Source organism: Plecotus auritus (assembly GCF_963455305.1).
Source record: "Plecotus auritus genome assembly, chromosome: 7".
NCBI classification, from domain to species: Eukaryota; Metazoa; Chordata; class Mammalia; order Chiroptera; family Vespertilionidae; genus Plecotus; species Plecotus auritus.
Window position 1 is genome coordinate 16127493 of NC_137774.1, and position 18924 is coordinate 16146416.

An 18924-nucleotide genomic window follows, 5' to 3' on the forward strand; every position below is an offset into this window, starting at 1 on the left:
ATAAATATGAGATGTTGGCTGGCTGAAGTTCTAGTCTTAGAGGGCTGGACCTCAAGACTTGGCTCCCACCCTGCCCTGGGCTTACATTAGGGTGTTAGACTGCAGTAGGCTCTCAGGTCGGCCCACGGGACACTTGGGACTCTGGAGTCCATGAATGGAATTCCACAGATGAATCTTCCGGCGGAGTTTAAGCTGCTTTTTAAGTTCCTTGACCTCTGCTTTACGCTGTTTCTTCTCAGCTCGCAACCTTTGCTTTTCTGCTTTAAGAAAATTCTTGTCAACCTGCTTCTGGAGCCTGTGGGACAATAAATGATAGTCTTAAAAACAAACCTCACACCCTAGCTGGTTTGGCTCAGTGGATAAGAATGTCGGCCTGCAGACTGAAGGGTCCCAGGTTCGATTCCAGCCAAGGGCACATGCCTAGGTTGTGGGCTCGATCCCCGGTAGGGGGCGTGCAGGAGGCAGCCGATCAATGATTCTCTCTCATCATTGGTGTTTCTATGCTCTATCCCTCTCCCTTCCTCTCTAAAATCAATAAAATATATATAAAAAAAACAAACCACCTCACAAATCTTGAAGCTATTTTGAGCTACTTGTAGTCTCCAGTGCCAGCTTATAGTTTCTTTCTTTAAAAATTAAATTTATTAGGGTCACATTGGTTAATAAAATTAACCTCTTTCTGCAGTTCTCATTTCCATTTCATTAGCTTTGGATAATTGTCCCCATCATTGCACATCAACTAGAAATGAGCCAGAAATAAGACTATTTGTAGTTTTGTGATTCACAGCCTGTCACCAGAACCAAGAAGCCAGAGAACACACATCCCATGTATAAATGGTTTACCTGGCTTGTTCCAGAGCAGCAGGAAGACGAGGAGTAGAGAACCTTGAATGAGAGAACGGTTCAGAGGAACCCCCAACAGGTCTCCTCAACTTCAGCAGGACATGGTTGGAGTCATGGACATAGGGCCCTGATTCACAATCTTCACAGATATTGTAGGATGGGCATAGGCTATGGGGGGAAAATGGCACAGTGGGAAATATATGAGGTAGGGAGCAATGAGACCAAACTTCCGTATTTGCTCTATTACCAGCTAGGTAGTAACCTGAGCATGCCATGTACTAATTTTCCTCATTAATAAAATGAGGACAGAAACAATTAACCTATACCTATTTAAAAAAAAAAAATCTATGGGAGGAAGCAAGATCTGAAAGTATTTAGAACAACAGGGAGACAATTTTTGGTTATCTAATTTTTTTTTTTTTTTGGGGGGGGGGACATAATTTTGTCCTTCTCTGTTAATTCAAATGTGTATCTGAACACGTCAATCTGAATAGTTATTTAAATAGTTATTTTTTCTTGTGGGTGAAGAATAGCTTGCTTCCAATCAGAGCTGCTATATATAATGCTTGGAGATAGAGTACATCTAATTTCCCATTATTTACCCAGAATGCCAGGAAGGCCTGCTTTCAGGTCTACTAATAGCTATCATTCCCAAGTTACTGCTTACCTGCACTGGTAGCGCACACCAAAGATCCTCCTTTGACAGCTGCTACAAGAAATATGCCAATTGAACTGGTTTTCTGGCAAAAACAGTGTTTCCTCTGAAATAGGCATTGAGACTTCTGAGGGACAGGAGCTCAAGGATGGGTTCTGGAGGACAAGCTTCTCATGTAATTTCTGTTCAAGTTTTTCAACAGTTTCTTTAACCACTTGCTCTCTGAACTATAACACAGAGCAGAAGATGGGGGGGGGGAACCCCTCAGTTCCGATATTGGGAAAAGACATGAAGATATTAAATAGTTCTATATAGTAAAGAGGTAATATGCAAATTGACCATCACACCCTCACGAGATGGCTGCCTATGACCAGGCCGGCAGGGGCGTTAGTGAGGGACGACCAAACAACTGAACAAGCAGGCTGCGTGGGGCAACCAGGCCGGCGGGGAGGGGGGGGGAGGGGAAGAGGGGAGGAGGGCAGTGAGGGGCGACTACGCCGGTGGGGTGGGGGAGAGGGCGTGACCAGGCTGGCAGGGAGGGAGCAGTTGGGGGCAACCTGGCTGGCAGCAGAGGACAGTTAGGGGCGACCAGGCAGGTGAGCGATTAAGAGCCAGCAGTCCAGGATTGTGAGAGGGATGTCCAACTGCCGGGGACCGGGCCTAAACCAGCAGTTGGACATCCCCCAAGGGGTCCCGGATTGGAGCGGGTGCAGGCTGGGCTGAGGGGAACCCCACCCTGTGCATGAATTTCGTGCACTGGGCCCCTAGCCCTATCTAATAAAAGGGTAATATGCAAATTAACCATCACTCCGTCACAAAGATGCTGGCACCCATAGCCACAAGATGGTGGTGCCCAGTCCTCTCAGCCCCACCAGAGTCCCCCAATCCCGGGGGGGGGGGGGGGAGGTGACCACTGAGAGCGGGCAGCGTGAGCAGCCTTGCGGAATGCTTGCTTCATCGCCGTGGCGATGAGGCAAGCGTTCTGCACCTGGCTATGGATGGGCCTCTGGGCCGCAGAGACCCTCTGAGTAGTGGGTGCGGAGCGGCCAGGCCTGGCAGAGAGCTACCGGCGCACGGATTCGTGCACAGAACTACTAGTATAATCTAAGCAGCTAATATCTACTGAACGAATGAACACAAACATAGAAAAGGTCTATTTCTCCTACAGCTAAAATGGTTCAAAAAAAAAAAAAATCTTTTGATTAATAAATTTCCAACTTCTTCTTTCTCAAGCATAGCGATTTGTTCCTTTCCAGTACATCCTTAGAACTAAATACCCTCTTTTTCTGTTACATCACTGCAAAAGTTGAGAGCTTTCTTTATTGGAACTGCTCTAGTTTGGAAATTATTAGCTACCAGAGGCAGCAGCCATCTGGGTTCAGCTTTCTATTTCTTCCGCATTCCACACATTGCTGCTAAAACCCAAGTCACAGAGAACACTCACTGTCTCCAGGTAGCTTGTGAACCAGTCTGGGGGCCTGTCTTGAGGCTGGTCTGTGTCAGATGGAGCAAGTGGAAACTGCTGCAAGAAAACATAATCCAAGATCATGCAGGTTACTTTTTATTTCTATTTAAAATAAATTTCCTGAAATGTATTATTTTGAGTTTTTTTTGTCAAAATATGCGGGTAAAAACAAAAAGACAGTATGAAGACGTATAAAAGGAAAACAAAGTCTGTGCCATCCTATTTGCCCCCCGCCCAGAAGTACCACTGTTACCAGTTTTAAAAAGTCAGACTGACATGGTCACCATAACTCCCAATCTTTCTGGAGCTCAAATCTTACACCAGAGAATGAAACATAGGTTAGAGAAACTGTAGAGACAGGTCTATTCCCTTCATACCTGTGCTGCAGGTTCCTCTGGAGTCTTCATGTCTGATCCCAAGGCTCTCATCAGTGAAGAATAATGTGCAAGTGGCTTTTTCCCTGTCCTCAAAACTGGCTGTTTTTCTGCTACAATTGGGGGTGGAGCTTCATCAACAACACGGTAGCCTTCATGGACTTGCATCTGAAGTTGGTTTCCCTGCTTAACTGCCATCTGAGAGCATATGTTATGAAATAAAAACATATTGTGTGATTCTCCTTTCCCAAAGGAAAATTCAAAGACACTCAAACAGAAGAGGTGTGGTGAATTATGCTGGAAAATGTTTGTTTAATGAAGTCAAAGGACATACATGTCAGCCTGCTGTTTCTTTGTCAAGAATGTTAACTAGGAATGGTTTTGTTATTAAAAACACAAAAGTAGGTTTTCAGTGCAGCACTTTATCGGATATTTTCATTAACTGGGTTACTACTTTTCTATTTAATTGGTTTTTATGTAGGTCTTCACATTTATGGATTTTCATCTCAACTTTTTAAAAAAGTCAATCCCAGACTACCAGAATCTGAGAGAAACTAAAGTTATGTCCTAGAGTTATTTTCCCGCTAAGAATAGTATTTTTGAAAGCATGTTTATGTGGTCACCTTTTAAGAAGACCATCTTCTTAAAAATCCTATTTTGAAAAAAACTACTTCAAGGAGCATTTGAGGTTCCAGGAAGGTACTCCAATGTCGAAGAGATTAAGAAATCAAGTCGAGAGAGAAACCAAGATGGAGGCATAGGTAAGCACCTAAACTGCTGCCTCGCACAACAATTTCAAAACTACAACTAAAAGACAGAACGGACATCATCCAGAACCACAGGAAAGCTGGCTGCGTGGAAATTCTACAACTAGAAGGAAAGAGAAAAGCTCATGGAGAATCAGAGGAGCGGCAAAGGGCTGAGGTACGGAGACACGCGCGCAGAGAGGAAGGGTGGCTGAGTGCCTGGCTGACTTTCTCTAGCAGGAGGGGGAAGGAAGCCCCCGACTGCACTGAACCCCAGTTCCGGCTGCACTGAACCCCAGTTCCGGCTGCACTGAACTCCAGTTCCGGGCGAAACCCCGTGGACCCAGACTCATACAGGGGGAGTCTGGACTGTCAGGTAGAGAGAAAGGCACACGGAGACTCGGGGGAGCCGCGGCGGGCAGGGGTCTGGAGGCGCGCGCGTGCGAGTTCTCACAGAGAAGACTGAATGCGGAGGTTGTCGCAAGCTTTCCCTAGCGGAAGGGAGACGGAAGCTCCTGACTGCACTGAACCCCAGTTCCAACTGCACTGAACCCCAGTTCCGGGCGAGCCCCTGGGGACCCACGTTCTTACGGGGGGAATCTGGACTGTCAGGCGGAAACTCAGGGGAGCCGCGGAAGGCAGAGGTCTGGAGGCGCGCATGCAAGGGCAGGGCTAACTGGAAGCCAAGACTGTCTGCTCTGCCCTGAGACTCCGCCCCATCCAAGCTGAGCACAGAGGCTTTTGCAATTTGGCAAGTCTAATTCTATAAGGCTGTCTCCAGCACCGAACTTCTTCCAGCATAGACACAGCTGATCCTCACAGCCAACTGGCCTGGAGGTCAATTCCTCCAAGTGATACCAACAACAATCAAGACTTAACTACAACAAGGCTGTACACACAGTCTACAAAGGGGTGCACCAAGAGTGTCCACCTCAGGTAACTGGGGAGACCGACCCACTGGACCATATAGGACACCTAGCACAAAGCTACCCTACCAACTCAGGGAAGCAGTGAAAATGCGAAGACAAAGAAACAGATCACAAACGAAAGAAATGGAGGAAAACAAACGACTGGATATAGAATTCAAAACCACAGTTATAAGGCTTTTCAAGAATATCCTAGAAAAGGCTGATAAATTTAGCGAGACCCTCGAAGATATGAAAAAGGACCAACTAGAAATTAAACATACACTGACTAAAATAAAAAATATTATACAGAGACCCAACAGCAGACTAGAGGAATGCAAGAATCAAGTCAATGATTTGAAATACAAAGAAGCAAAAAACACTCAACCGGAAAAGCAAAAAGCAAAAAGAATCCAAAAAGTTGAAGATAGTGTAAGAAGCCTCTGGGAGAACTTCAAGCGTACCAACATCAGAATTATGGGGGTGCCAGAAGAAGAGAGAGAGCAAGATACTGAAAACCTATTAGAAGAAATAATGACCGAAAACTTCCCCCACCTGGTGAAAGAAATAGACTTACAAGTCCAGGAAGTGCAGAGAACCCCAAACAAAAGGAATCCAAAGAGGACCACACCAAGACACATCATAATTAAAATGCCAAGAGCAAAAGACAAAGAGAGAATATTGAAAGCAGCAAGAGAAAAACAGTTAATTACCTACAAGGGAGCACCCATACGTTTGTAAGCTGATTTCTCAACAGAAACTATGCAGGACAGACGGGAGTGGCAAGAAATATTCAAAGTGATGAATAGCAAGAACCTACAACCAAGATTGCTCTAGCCAGCAAAGTTATCATTCAGAATTGAAGGTCAGATAAAGAGCTTCACTGATAAGAAAAGCTAAAGGAGTTCATCACCACCAAACCAGTATTATATGAAATGCTGAAAGTTATTCTTTAAGAAGAGGAAGAAGAAAGAAGATAAAAATTATGAACAACAAATACATATCTATCAACAAGTGAACCTAAAAATCAAGTGAATTAAAAATCTGAGGGACAGCCAAAACCGGTTTGGCTCAGTGGATAGAGCATCAGCCTGCGGACTGAAGGGTCCCAGGTTCGATTCCGGTCAAGGGCATGTACCTTGGTTGTGGGCACATCCCCAGTGGGGGGCGTGCAGGAGGCAGCTGATCGATGTTTCTAACTCTCTATCCCTCTCCCTTCCTCTCTGTAAAAAAATCAATAAAATATATTTAAAAAAAAAAAAATCTGAGGGACAGAATAAACTGGTGAATATAATAGAATCAGGGGCATAGAAAGGGAGTGGACTGATAATTCTCGGGGGGAAAGGGATGTGGGGGGTGCAGGAAGACTGGACAAAAATCGTACACCTATGGATGAGGACAGTGGGGGGGAGGTTAGGGCAGAGGGTGGGGTGGGAACTGGGTGGAGGGTAGCTATGGGGGGGAAAAGGAGAAACAATTGTAATAATCTGAACAATAAAGATTAAATTAAAAAAAAAAAAGAAATCAAGTTCATGGGGTTTTAACTTCTCCCACTTGTCACTCAGTGACAAGCTATGTATTTTACACATAAGACCTTTCAAGATTTCATTTTAATAGACCATTCCATGGTCAGTAAGTTTCAAAGATATTATTTAAATCAGAGATCAGCAAACTTTTTAAAGGGCCACAAAATAAGTATTTCAGGTTTATAGGCCATGTGCAGTTTCTGTCACAACTACTCAAATCTGTTATAGCACAAAAGCAGCCACAGACAATAGTGAATGGGCATGGCTGTGTTACAACAAAACTTCATAAAAACATATAGCCAGCCCACTAGGTACAGTTTGCCAACTCCTGCTATTTTAGACCATAAATCAAGAAGCTTTTAGTAAAATGTGTGGTAGAGCCCGTAGATAAAATTGCTCAAGGAAATGTGTCTAAATATAAACACGGAATCTTAAGTATTAAATAGTATTATCATATACTAGAGGCCCAGTGCACGAAGTTTGTGCACAGATAGGGTCCCTAGGCCTGGCTGCGATCAGGGCTGATCTGTCGGGCGCCCGCTGGCACCTGCCTTGGCTGGCCTGGGGGCAGTTCGTGTGTTGAGTTTACACGCCCCTGGTGGTCAGTGTAAGTCATAGGAAACAGTTATTCTGCTGTTTAGTCAATTTGCATATTAGGCTTTTATTACATAGGACAGTGGTCAGGAAACTCATTAGTCAACAGAGCCAAATATCAATAATTGAAATTTCTTTTGAGAGCTGAAAACCGACTTCTGCGCATGGGCCACGAAGTTTCAATCGCACTGTATGTGTGCGCCTGCACGTGGTATTTTGTGGAAGAGCCACACTCAAGGGGCCAAAGAGCCGCAAGTGGCTCGCAAGCCGCAGTTTGCCGACCACTGACATAGGAGGATATACATACATATATACACACACATATATACAGTCTTGGCTTATATAAACTCTAGATTACTGAGGTCCAAGATTTCTGACTGACTAGGTAAACTAATAGTGACTGTGGGAAATGTATTAGTTTTGAAGATCTAAGAAGACTTTTTTAGTGAATAAACTACTATAGCTTCTGAGAACAGGGAAAGAGAAAAGCCAGGAAAAGTTGGGTAAGATTTAAGGGGATGGTAGGACAGCAGGCTGAAATAGCTTAAAAGCAGAGAGGAAATAGGAAGACCACATGAAACTGGGGCAGAGGGAAATTATGAAGCATGAAATATTAACAGAGATGGATATCTTAAGAGAATTCAGGGAAAGGCCTGAATATCCAAAACCAAGAGACTAGCTGGTAAGATTTCTGAGTAAAAACCAAGAAACACATCAGCTAAACTACTGAAACACTTGGCACCAGAACAGCAATTTTGACCAGAAACCAGAAAGGGCAAATCCAACTTTCAATGAAAATAATCTTGCCTTTCCCTCCCTAGACTAAAAGTGATTATGGAAAATAACTTAGTCTTGGACTAGAAGTTCATAAAGAACAGTCAAACATTAAAGAAAAACCTTAACTAAAGATGGTAATGAAAGGACAGTTGGCACACCTTAAAGTGACCTTGCCCTAATCAGTTTGGCTCAGTGGATAGAGCGTTGGCCTGCAGACTGAAAGGTCCCAGGTTCAATTTTGGTCAAGGGCATGTACCTTGGTTGCGGGCACATCCCCAGTAGGGGATGTGCAGGAGGCAGCTGATCAATGTTTCTCTCTCATGATGTTTCTCTCTCATCAATGTTTCTAACTCTCTATCACTCTCCCTCTCTGTAAAAAAATCAATTATATATATATATATATATATATATATATATATATATATATATATATATATTTTAAAAAGTGACCTTGAGGAATGCTCTGATCCATCACTGACAGACAAGGCATTGTTTGTAACTGGATGCTTTATACCTTATATTCTCCCACATTATACTGCAACATTCTATAGGGAGATCGAGGTGAAGGAAGAAGATAAAAAATGTCAACCAGAAAGTACCATTCCAGAGAGTTCTTTGTATTTTTAAATGCTAGGATGGTGGCACCAAGACTAGCAATGAGATGGAATGATAACTGAAAAAAACCTTTATATTTGGGGCTGCCTTTTGCTGAGTGGTATGCCCCACTCATCATAGTTTCCCTAAAAATAGGTTTTTCTCTATTTATATTCATTAGTTTCTCCCCATGGCCAATAGAATTCAGGTTCAAGTTTTAGTCAATAAACATTTTTAAAATTATTTGAAAATAAGATGCAATAACCATTACCTTAAGTGCTTCTTCATATTCTCCTAAAAGGACAAGAAAATACATATGGTGATATTTCTTCACCAGCCCAAAAGTTTCTATTAAGTATAGCCAATCTTACTTTTAAGAATTCTTAGCTTACAATCCTTACACATGAACAGCTACTATCTTTTTGCTGACAAACTCCTTTCTCATCACATTGCAAAGAGAAGCTACTTGCAGGTTAGTTCTCCCCTTTAATTTCCTCTCTGATACTGGAGACTTCTAGTTACAAAACCTCCACCCAGATCCCTCACACTAGGCTTAATGGAACTCAGGACTCAATGAAGTTCATGAAATACTATCATTTCAGCTGCTTAAAATAAGTTTTGGGGGGCTAGCCTGGGAACCTAGCCTCTAAATATAACATTATTCCTGTGGCAAAATATACTCCAACCTCTGAACAATCATCTTATAAATAAGCTTCTAGAATACCACTTGTTTGTGAACTGACATTAACATATATACCAAGTCAGAGACAAACGTAACACCAGAACAAATTGTATGTGTTGGACTGGGAGGTAGTTCAAATTAGCATCTAAACTTAAGAGAATCTCCCATGAAAGCTATCCTTAGGCTCTGCCCTGGCTGGGTGGCTCAGCTGATTGGAGCGTTGTCCCGTACACCCAAAGGTTGAGGATAGATTCACAATCAGGGCACATGCCTAGGTTGAGGGTACAGTCCCAGTCAGGATGCATATGGGAAGCAACCAATTGATGCTTCTCTCTCTCTCTAAAAAATCAATAAAAAAACAACAACAAATCCTGAGGTGAGGATTTTGTTTAAAGAAGCTGTCCTTAGGCTCCAACCAAAGGCACCACTGTAAAATAAAAAAAACTGCTGTAAAATAAAAATATGCTATGTAACTAATGTCCATGGATAAATGAGTGCAATGTCAATTTACTGAATACCAAATTCTACTCTAAAATTAATATTGCAACAAGATTGAGTGTATATAGAAATGCATATGCCAATGAACAGATGAAGGCTTTTGACTAACCTTGACTGTTGATGGATACCTGTAAAAGAACAAAAAAGCAACAGTGAATTATAAACCCTCTCATCAATTGAGCAGTTTACTAGGACCAGCCTCACAGGATAGATGCAAAATCTCAGATCAGGGGTTCAGCTTTTCTAGTACCATGAACTAGTTGTAATTAATAGTTAAGAAATTTTACTTAACTACTTTATTCTCCTTTATTTCAGATACATTAAGCAGCAGCATAATATAATGGCTAGGAGCCTGGGCTCTGGAGCCAGAGGGTATGGAATGAACCTCTACTACTTCCCAGCTTTTGTACCTTTGGGTAAGTTTATTAATTAATCTGTCTCAGTTTCCTTATGTAAATAGTGGCAATAATGAAGTACCTAATATATAGTATTGCTTTTAGACTGACACACTGTAACCACTCAACAAAGGTTGGCCAGTATTATTATTATTATAAATGAAAGGGCAACTTATATTTAAATTTAAGATCAGGACATAGTTTTAAAAGTTATCTCTCAAATTTTCTTCTTCAATGTTGCTTCCCCATTTCTCAACTCCATCTCAAATGCCGTAAGTCAGCTTAGAACATGCAATTATCAAATACATATAAACCACTACACAAATGAGATAAACAGCATTCTGAATTCTTCAAGCCCCACATAAGTCTTGAAAAATAAAATGCCTATTCTGGATGCCTGGCAATGGGTATCATAATATACTTTACCTCTTCATTTTCCTCATCCAGGTATTTTATCTGAATAGTGTTCAGATCAAATGAAACTTTTACCTGCAAATGAAATGTGCACACTATATGATCAAGATATCAAAAAGGTAGTTTGTAACAGAAACCTAGACCTTATCAAAGGATGGACATATTTCAGAACATAAACATTAAACATTCCAATGGTTAAAAAAAACAACCATAAACGAAGTCAAAAGATAAACAATGGACGAGAGAAAATATTTGCAACTCATAAAATAGACAAAGGGTTAACATCTGCAATACATAAAGAGCATTTGCAAAACTGATAATCATAAGATTATCATAAGAACAATGCAAATTAAAGCAATGAAATGTCTGTCACCCCAACAGAATGGCAAAAAAAATTCAAAGCCAATACGTCCAATATTGTCAAAAATTTATTTAGTGCACTGTAATATATTCCTGTGAGGTGCTACAATTGTTTGGCAATATTCATTAAAAATTAAAATCACATGTCTTGTGACCCATTAATCTCATTTTGGAAAACTTTATCCTATAGATCAGTGTATAAGTTATATACAAAGAGCTAGTCCCTGTGGTTTACCTTATGGTGGTTAAAAAACACACAATATCCTTTGACCTTGAGGACATTATGCTAAGTGAAATAAGCCAGACAAAAAACAAATAATGTGATTTCACTTACATATGGAGTATTAAAAATAAACACACAAATGAACTCAGACACAGAGAACACATTGTGGTTGCCAGAGGCAGGGGGTGGAAGGTGGGTGAAATGGATGAAGGTGGTTAAAAGGTACAAACTTAGTTAAAAATGTTGTAACTATATGTGGTGATAAATGTTAACTAGACTTATTGTTGGTATCCTATATAATAAAAGCCTAATATGCTAAGTGTCTGACTGCCCATTCGACTGGTCCACTAGTTGCTATGACCCATACTGACCACCAGGGGGCAGACGCTCCGACTGCTAGGTTAGCTTGCTGCTGGGGTCCTACCAATCAGGACTGGGTGAGACAGGCCAGACGTGACCTGGAGCCCTCCTGCAGTCCCTCCCTGGCCCCGATCGTGCACTGGTGGGGTCCCTCGGCCTGGCCTGCACCCTCTCGCAATGCAGGACCCCTCGGTGCATGAATCCATGCACTGGGCCTCTAGTATATAAATAGACTCATATTGTACACCTGAAACTAATATAAAATGCCAATTACATTTCAATTAAAAAAACTATAATCTTTCTTTTTTTTTTTTTTTAAATATATTTTATTGATATTTTACAGAGAGGAAGGGAGAGGGATAAGAGCCAGAAACATTGATGAGAGAGAAACATCGATCAGCTGCCTCCTGCACACCCCCCACTGGGGATGTGCCCGCAACCAAGGTACATGCCCTTGACCGGAATCGAACCCGGGACCCTTCAGTCCGCAGGCCGACGCTCTATCCACTGAGCCAAACCGGTTTCGGCTAAAAACTATAATCTTTCAATAGGAATGGTTAAGTTATAATAATACACCAAAACAAATAATAATGTGGACAATCTACACTTTAAAAAAAAATGAGCTTGACTTCTTATCTAGTCACTGAAAACTATGTTTAAAATATACTTTTGGTTAAAAAAAGAAAGCTGCGCCCTAACTGGTTTGGCTCAGTGGATAGAGTGTCGGCCTGCAGACTCAAGGGTCCCAGGTTCGATTCTGGTCAAGGGCATGTACCTTGGTTGCGTGTACATTCCCAGTAAGGGGTGTGCAGGAGGCGGCGGATCGATGTTTCTCTCTCAGCGATGTTTCTAACTCTCTATACCTCTCCCTTCCTCTCTGTAAGAAATCAATATATATATTTAAAAAAAAAAAAAGCAAGCTGCGTACTGTAATGTTTATAGTAGGATCCTAGTATGGTGTCTGTATGAACATGACTGTTAATGTTGATTACCCCAGAGAGGTGGGAAGTGGATGGAGGGACATTAACTTTTTCTTTATATATGTTTGGACTGTCTCACTTCTATTTATTTAATTAATTAATTAATTTATTTATTTATTTATTATTTATTATTTATTATTTATTTATTTTAAAAAATATATTTTATTGATTTTTTACAGAGAGGAAGGGAGAGGGATAGAGTTAGAAACATCGATGAGAGAGAAACATCTATCAGCTGCCTCCTGCACGCCCCCTACTGGGGATGTGCCCACAACCAAGGTACATGCCCTTGACCGGAATCGAACCTGGGACCCTTCAGTCTGCAGGCCAACGCTCTATCCACTGAGCCAAACCTGTTAGGCTCACTTCTATTTATAATGGGCACATATTACACTTTTGTAATTTGACATTTACAATAAAGTAAAAAGGCAAGCTGTCAGCTCATTTAACTACTAGGAAAAAAAAGATTTAACTATGTTTGATTTTCAGATTATTTGACAAACAAGATCCAACTTTCCACATAACCATCTGTCTGGGACAGTATAAAGAAATTATGTGCAGCCGAAACCGGTTTGGCTCAGTGGGTAGAGCGTCGGCCCGCAGACTGAAAGGTCCCAGGTTTGATTCCGGTCAAGGGCATGTACCTTGGTTGCGGGCACATCCCCAGTGGAAGGTGTGCAGGAGGTGGCTGATGGATGTGTCTCTCTCATCGATGTTTCAAACTCTCTATCTCTCTCCCTTCCTCTCTGTAAAAAATCAATAAAATATATTTAATAAAAAAAAAAAAGGAATTATGTGCAGAAAGACAGAGGACTAGATCAGACCATAATTTGTGGTCTCTCCACCATTTATTTTCCTTTTTAGTTGCCATAACACATAACACATAACCAATTATGAGGTTTTTACTAACCAGTTAAAAGTAGGTTTTTACCAAAGTGTTCATTAGATAAACAGTTATACAGGAAGTAAAACGTTCACTACTGCAAACCAAGCAAGAGTACAAAGGGCAAACCAAGAGGAAAAAAAGCATTAACAAAAATAAACAAATTTAAAAAAGGAATAAAAAAGGAATATATGAGCTGCTGTCTAAGCACCTGCAGTTTTCTTCTGCTTAACTTTGAGATAACCTCTGACCTAGCAATCAATCAATTCTTGTAAAACATAGTATACCCTTAATGGTTCACAAACCACAGAAACATATTTGCTCTCAAGCAAGAGAACATTCCTCTGGGGCCTGGTTAGGGTGGGGCCCACACCAATTCATTGCTCAGACTGTTTCTAAAATTAATAGGTTTTCTAAGTCCTATCTCACCTAAAAAAACAAACAAAAAACTTCACCTTTCTAAACTCTTGAAAAGAAATTTATTTATTTGTTCCCTTTACTAAGGCACATCTCCTATATGAATACTGAACCTTTGCCAAAAATAATTTTCCAAAAGGCTCAGAAATGGTAAATATGACAGACTTTGCAGCTATGAAACAACACTGCTAAAAATAGCTACCTTGGGGGTGCAGGGGGGGGGGCATCTATGGTTAAAGGATAAAGAAACAAAATAAACACTCACCATAGCTTCGACATCAGCCCAAGTTGTATTTTCTGGATCGGAAACCAGAAAGCTTTGAGTTTCATTTTTAAAACTCACATTTAAAGTAACCTGTGGTTCCATGCTGTGATGCTAGAGTTGAGAGGAGAGAGAAAACATTAGAAAGAGTGTAAATTGCATAAACATATTTCAACAAATACTTATGAGGATTTAATATAGGCTCGGCTAGGCTAGGAGGACACAGCAGTGAAAAGACAATGTCTGCTCTTCTACTACTTACAACCTAGTGGGTGGTTTAAAACAAATCTCAAGGTTAAATGTTTGCTGAGAGAATGTAAATTTTGGCTACATCCACATAAGTCATCTAATAAAATCCTTTAGAATTTTCTGGAACTTCATAATGATTGGTTAATCCCTGGCCAGTGTAGCTCATTTGGTTGAGTGTGTCACCCCCTTGGAACAAAAGGCTGTCGTTGGATTCCCAGTCAGGGCACATGCCAAGATTTCGGGTTCAGTTGGGGTGCTACGGGAGACAATGGAGCGATGTTTCTCTTCCTCTCCTCTCTTCTCTCTCTAAAAATATCAATAAAAACATATAATGATTGGTTAACTAAACAGATACTTATTATCTTCTAATATCAAGATAAGTAAATTGGATTAGGTCCGTACTGCCAGGGAATTTATATTTTTACTAGAGGCCCGGTGCATGACATTCGTGCACTTGGGGTGGGGGAGGGGGTGTCCCTCAGCCCAGCCTGTGCCCTCTCGCAGTCCAGGAGCCCTCGGGGGATGTCCGACTGAGGGGGAGGAGCGGGGGGGGGGGGGGGGGGACATCCTTAGCACTGCTGTGGAGGTGGGACAGGCTACACTGCCGTGGCACTCTCCAGCCATCAGCCTAGCTTGTGGCTGAGCAGCGCTCCCCCTGTGGGAGCGCACTGACCACCAGGGGGCAGATCCCCTGTTGAGCGTCTGCCTCCTGGTGGTCAGTGCACGTCATAGCGACCAGTTGTTCCACTGTTCGGTTGATTTGCATATTACCCTTTTATTATATAGTATATTTTTATAACTTGAAAACAACATCCTACACTTTTCTTGGAAAAGAAGTCTTTTTCTAAATTGAGCAACCCAGCTTTTCTATTACATCAATTTTAACAACTGAGGCCAACAACACTAGCCAAGAAACTACACTGAGGTAGCATTCAACACGTTCATTCAAGTTCATCTGTTTTTTGTAGTCTCTTTTACAGAAAATTTCAAACATACATAAAAGTGTAGAGTAATGAACACTTCTAACTAACAATGATCAATTCCAGGTTACCCTCACTTCAACTATACTCCTACACATCCCCAAATCCCTCAATGTGGATTGACTGTAGTCAACTAATGTTTTAAACAAACTACAGCAATTTAATTTTTACACTTGATTTTAGTCTAAAGGCCAATAAGTGATAGCAATCTAATTTTTTCAAAAAATTATTATGGGAAAATTTAAACTTATACAAAAAGAGAGCCCTAGCTGGTTTGGGTCAGTGGATAGAGCATTGGCCTGGGGACTAAAGGGTCCCAGGTTAGATTCCGGTCATGGGCACATGCCCAGGTTGCAGGCTCGATCCCCAGAGGGGGGCGGGCAGGAGGCAGCCAATCAATGATTCCATCATTGATGTTTCTATCTCTCTCCATCTCCCTCCCTCTCTGAAATCAATAAAAATATATTTAAAAAAAAAGAAGAAGAAAAAAAAAAAGAGATTGCCCAGCCGAAACTGGTTTGGCTCAGTGGATAGAGCGTCGGCCTGCAGACTGAAGGGTCCCAGGTTCGATTCCGGTCAAGGGCATGTACCTTGGTTGCGGGCACATCCCCAGTGGGAGGTGTGCAGGAGGCAGCTCATCGATGTTTCTCTCTCATCGGTGTTTCTAACTCTCTATCCCTCTCCCTTCCTCTCTGTAAAAAATCAATAAAATATATTAAAAAAAAAAAAAAAAAAAAGAGATTGCCCAGATGGTATAGCTCAGTGGTTGAGCGTCCCAGACCCATGAACCAAGAGGTCACCAGTTTGATTCCTGGTCAAGGCAGAAGCCTGGGTTGCAGACTCGATCCCCAGAAGTGGGCGTGCAAGAGGCAGCCAATGGATGTTTCTTTCTCATCAATGTTTCTATCTTTTTATCCCTCTCTTCCTCTCTCTCTAAAAATCAATAAACACATATTATAAAGAAAAAGAAGAGATTAAGCCCTAACTGTTTTGGCTCAGTGGATAGAGGTCAGCCTGTGGACTCAAGGGTCCCAGGTTCGATTCCTATCAAGGGCATGTACCTTGGTTGCAGGCAAGTCCCCAGTTGGAGGTGTGCAGGAGGCAGCTGATTGATGTTTCTCTCTCATCGATGTTTCTAACTCTTTCTCCCTCTCCCTTCCTCTCTGTAAAAAAAAATCAATAAAATATATTTTTTAAAAAAGAGATTAATATTTAATGAACCCTAAGGGCTCAACAGTTATCTTCCATAATTAACATCAATTCAGGACTCATCTTTTTACAGCAATACCCTTTTCCTATTGGATTATTCTGACACTGACAGCCATCATTTCTTTTTTTTTTTTAAATATATTTTATTGATTTTTTACAGAGAGGAAGTGAGAGGGATAGAGAGTTAGAAACATCGATGAGAGAGAAACATCGATCAGCTGCCTCCTGCACACCTCCTACTGGGGACGTGCCCACAACCAAGGTACATGTCCTTGACTGGAATCGAACCCGGGACCTTTCAGTCTGCAGGTCGATGCTCTATCCACTGAGCCAAACCGGTTTCGGCCATCATTTCTTTAAAAAAATTTTTTAAAATTGATTTCAGAGAGGAAGGAAGAGGGACAGAAACATCAATGATGAGAATCATTGATTGGCTGCCTCCTGTAAGCCCCCCACTGGGGATTGAGCCTGCAACCCCAGCATGTGCCCATGACTGGTATTGAACCCAGGACCTTTCAATTCCTTAAAGGAATGGCCATTCTGATAAAGTTGTTTGTTTTTACTTGAGGGTTAAAAAAAACTTTTATTTACTGATTGATTTTAGAGAAAGAGCATGGAAAGAGGGAAGAGACTTATTTTTTCATTTACTTATGCATATGCATGCATTGGCTGATTCTTGTATGTGCCCTGACCAGGGTTTGAAGCCAAAACCTTGGGGCCAACGCTCTAACCAACGGAGCTACCTTGCTAGGGCCTGTTCTTACTTAAGGATTTTGTTTACTGATGAGTTGTTAGGTTGATTTGTTTTTATGACTTTAATAAGCATCTACAAAGAGCCAGATTCTGATCCAGGCACAGAAGATAAATGAACAAGATTCAGCCCCAGAAGTTTACAGCATAAAGGGTAAGGGAGCACAAGGGTTGAAAAGAATGGGTTCCAGACATATTACTAGTCATGTAACTGTGAACAAGTTATTTAACCACTGAGCTTCAATTTCTTAATCTGTAAAATAAGTCTAATATCTCTGCTTTGACAACCTCACAATGTTATCATAAGAACCAAATAAAAATGTGTGTGCAAGCTCTTTGAAAATGTTACTCAAATGTATAATTATGATAAATCAATTTTTAGAATCTAAAATAGTCCTGTTTTCCACAGTATAATGTACTGTCCTGTGAAACAACACAAGGTCATTAAAAAGGACCTTGAAGGTTTAAGGATTTTTTTCAAATCCAAAAACAATTATCCCCCATTTTAAAAAATTCTTTGTCTCCACCTAGAGTCAAGTTCATCACCAAAATAATACCAGTTTCTAGCAACCCTGCTGACATCTAGTCATATGGAATCCAATTTTGGGGGTCCTTAAAACTTGAAAAGAATTCCTGTCAACACCCCAGAATCTTGTGCAAAAAAAAAATTTGGGAAATGAAGTGATTGATTCAGTCTGTCAAAAGTGGGGGACTCTGAAACAGTCTGACTTTTCAACTTCGGAGAAACACGCTTCCACACTTTTCAGAGTCCAGAGGACACTAATCTTCCCTCCCCCCTCCCCCTTTTCTCAAATTACACAATTGGAAATTAGTTTAGATACTTTGGAGCTCATCCAGCTGGGCGGCTGACGAGAAAACAGGAAGTGGGGGAGGCTAGCTTAGCTGGATCATATCCAGGTCTTCGTAAAGAACTGCCTATTTCCGTTTGGCTTGTATGTAAAAATTCTTTTAGCAAGAGCATTAATCTTGAACTTGTGGAACACACCAAAGCTATGAATATGGTTAGACCCATCTGTCCTTGTAGTTTAAGCCAGTCAAGTCAGGGAGCTGGGGCCTAGGCCTTCAACTTTAATTAACTGGCATCAGAACTTCATGCCACTGACTCACCTTTGCTTGGCACAAGTCAGCTTTTTCCTCTATGTCGAATTTTTTTCCGGATACCAAAAATCTCTTTAATGAAACAGGCCTGGGAACCTGAGCTTTGATTGCTGTCTCCACCAGAGGCTTGTACAGATATCCCGGACATTAAAATGTGTGACCTGGAAAGCTAAGTGTTGGGACCTGGAGAGCTGGGTGTTTGACAAAATTAAAAAAACGGTACCTTTCTAATACCAGGGTTCCCTGACCAAGGAGACTTACGAGGTTCTTAAAAAGAAGGGATGGGGTTGAGGAGGCTCTGTATTGTTGTGTGTTTTTTCCTTGCGGACTTCATTTTAGTCTTCCAGTTATCCTTTCCTAGCATTCCATGTCCCCCAAACAGTGTCACCCTCCCTCCACCCCCCCCCCCCCCCCCAGGACTCTCTCGTTTTCTTTACCTAGGCCCTCTTTGTGCCGGTGAGTCTCGTCCTTCCATTAGCAAAAGCCGGCCGTTCTCAGCCACGGACCCTCTATCCCACCGGCGGTATCCGACCCCTCGGCCCCTCAGAACACGGACGGCTCTCCTATCCAGTCACTGAAAAGAACCGCTGCCCCCAGAAATGGAAAAACTCGCCCCTCTTCTTTACAGGATTCCTCCCTTGAACTTCCCCAAACCCTCTCAGTG

The 18924-nt window shown here is 41.7% G+C and overlaps 1 protein-coding gene across 4 annotated transcripts in view; it reads right to left on the reverse strand.

The window, feature by feature from the left end:
• NBR1 (NBR1 autophagy cargo receptor) overlaps positions 1-18924 on the reverse strand; it is a 32557-nt gene that overhangs the window by 12878 nt on the left and 755 nt on the right. For 3 of the 4 annotated variants that reach the window (XM_080678553.1, XM_080678556.1, XM_080678555.1), the window contains exons 2-10: positions 13957-14067; positions 10481-10543; positions 9769-9787; positions 8751-8773; positions 3341-3535; positions 2943-3020; positions 1511-1725; positions 844-1011; positions 86-295 (exon numbers count right to left, since the gene is read on the reverse strand). In XM_080678553.1, coding sequence (XP_080534679.1) covers positions 86-295; positions 844-1011; positions 1511-1725; positions 2943-3020; positions 3341-3535; positions 8751-8773; positions 9769-9787; positions 10481-10543; positions 13957-14058 — 1073 coding nt within the window. In that variant the 5' untranslated portion in view covers positions 14059-14067. Of the gene's footprint in view, positions 1-85; positions 296-843; positions 1012-1510; positions 1726-2942; positions 3021-3340; positions 3536-8750; positions 8774-9768; positions 9788-10480; positions 10544-13956; positions 14068-18269; positions 18423-18924 lie in introns of those variants that run through there. The other variant, XM_080678554.1, reaches the window with a different exon arrangement.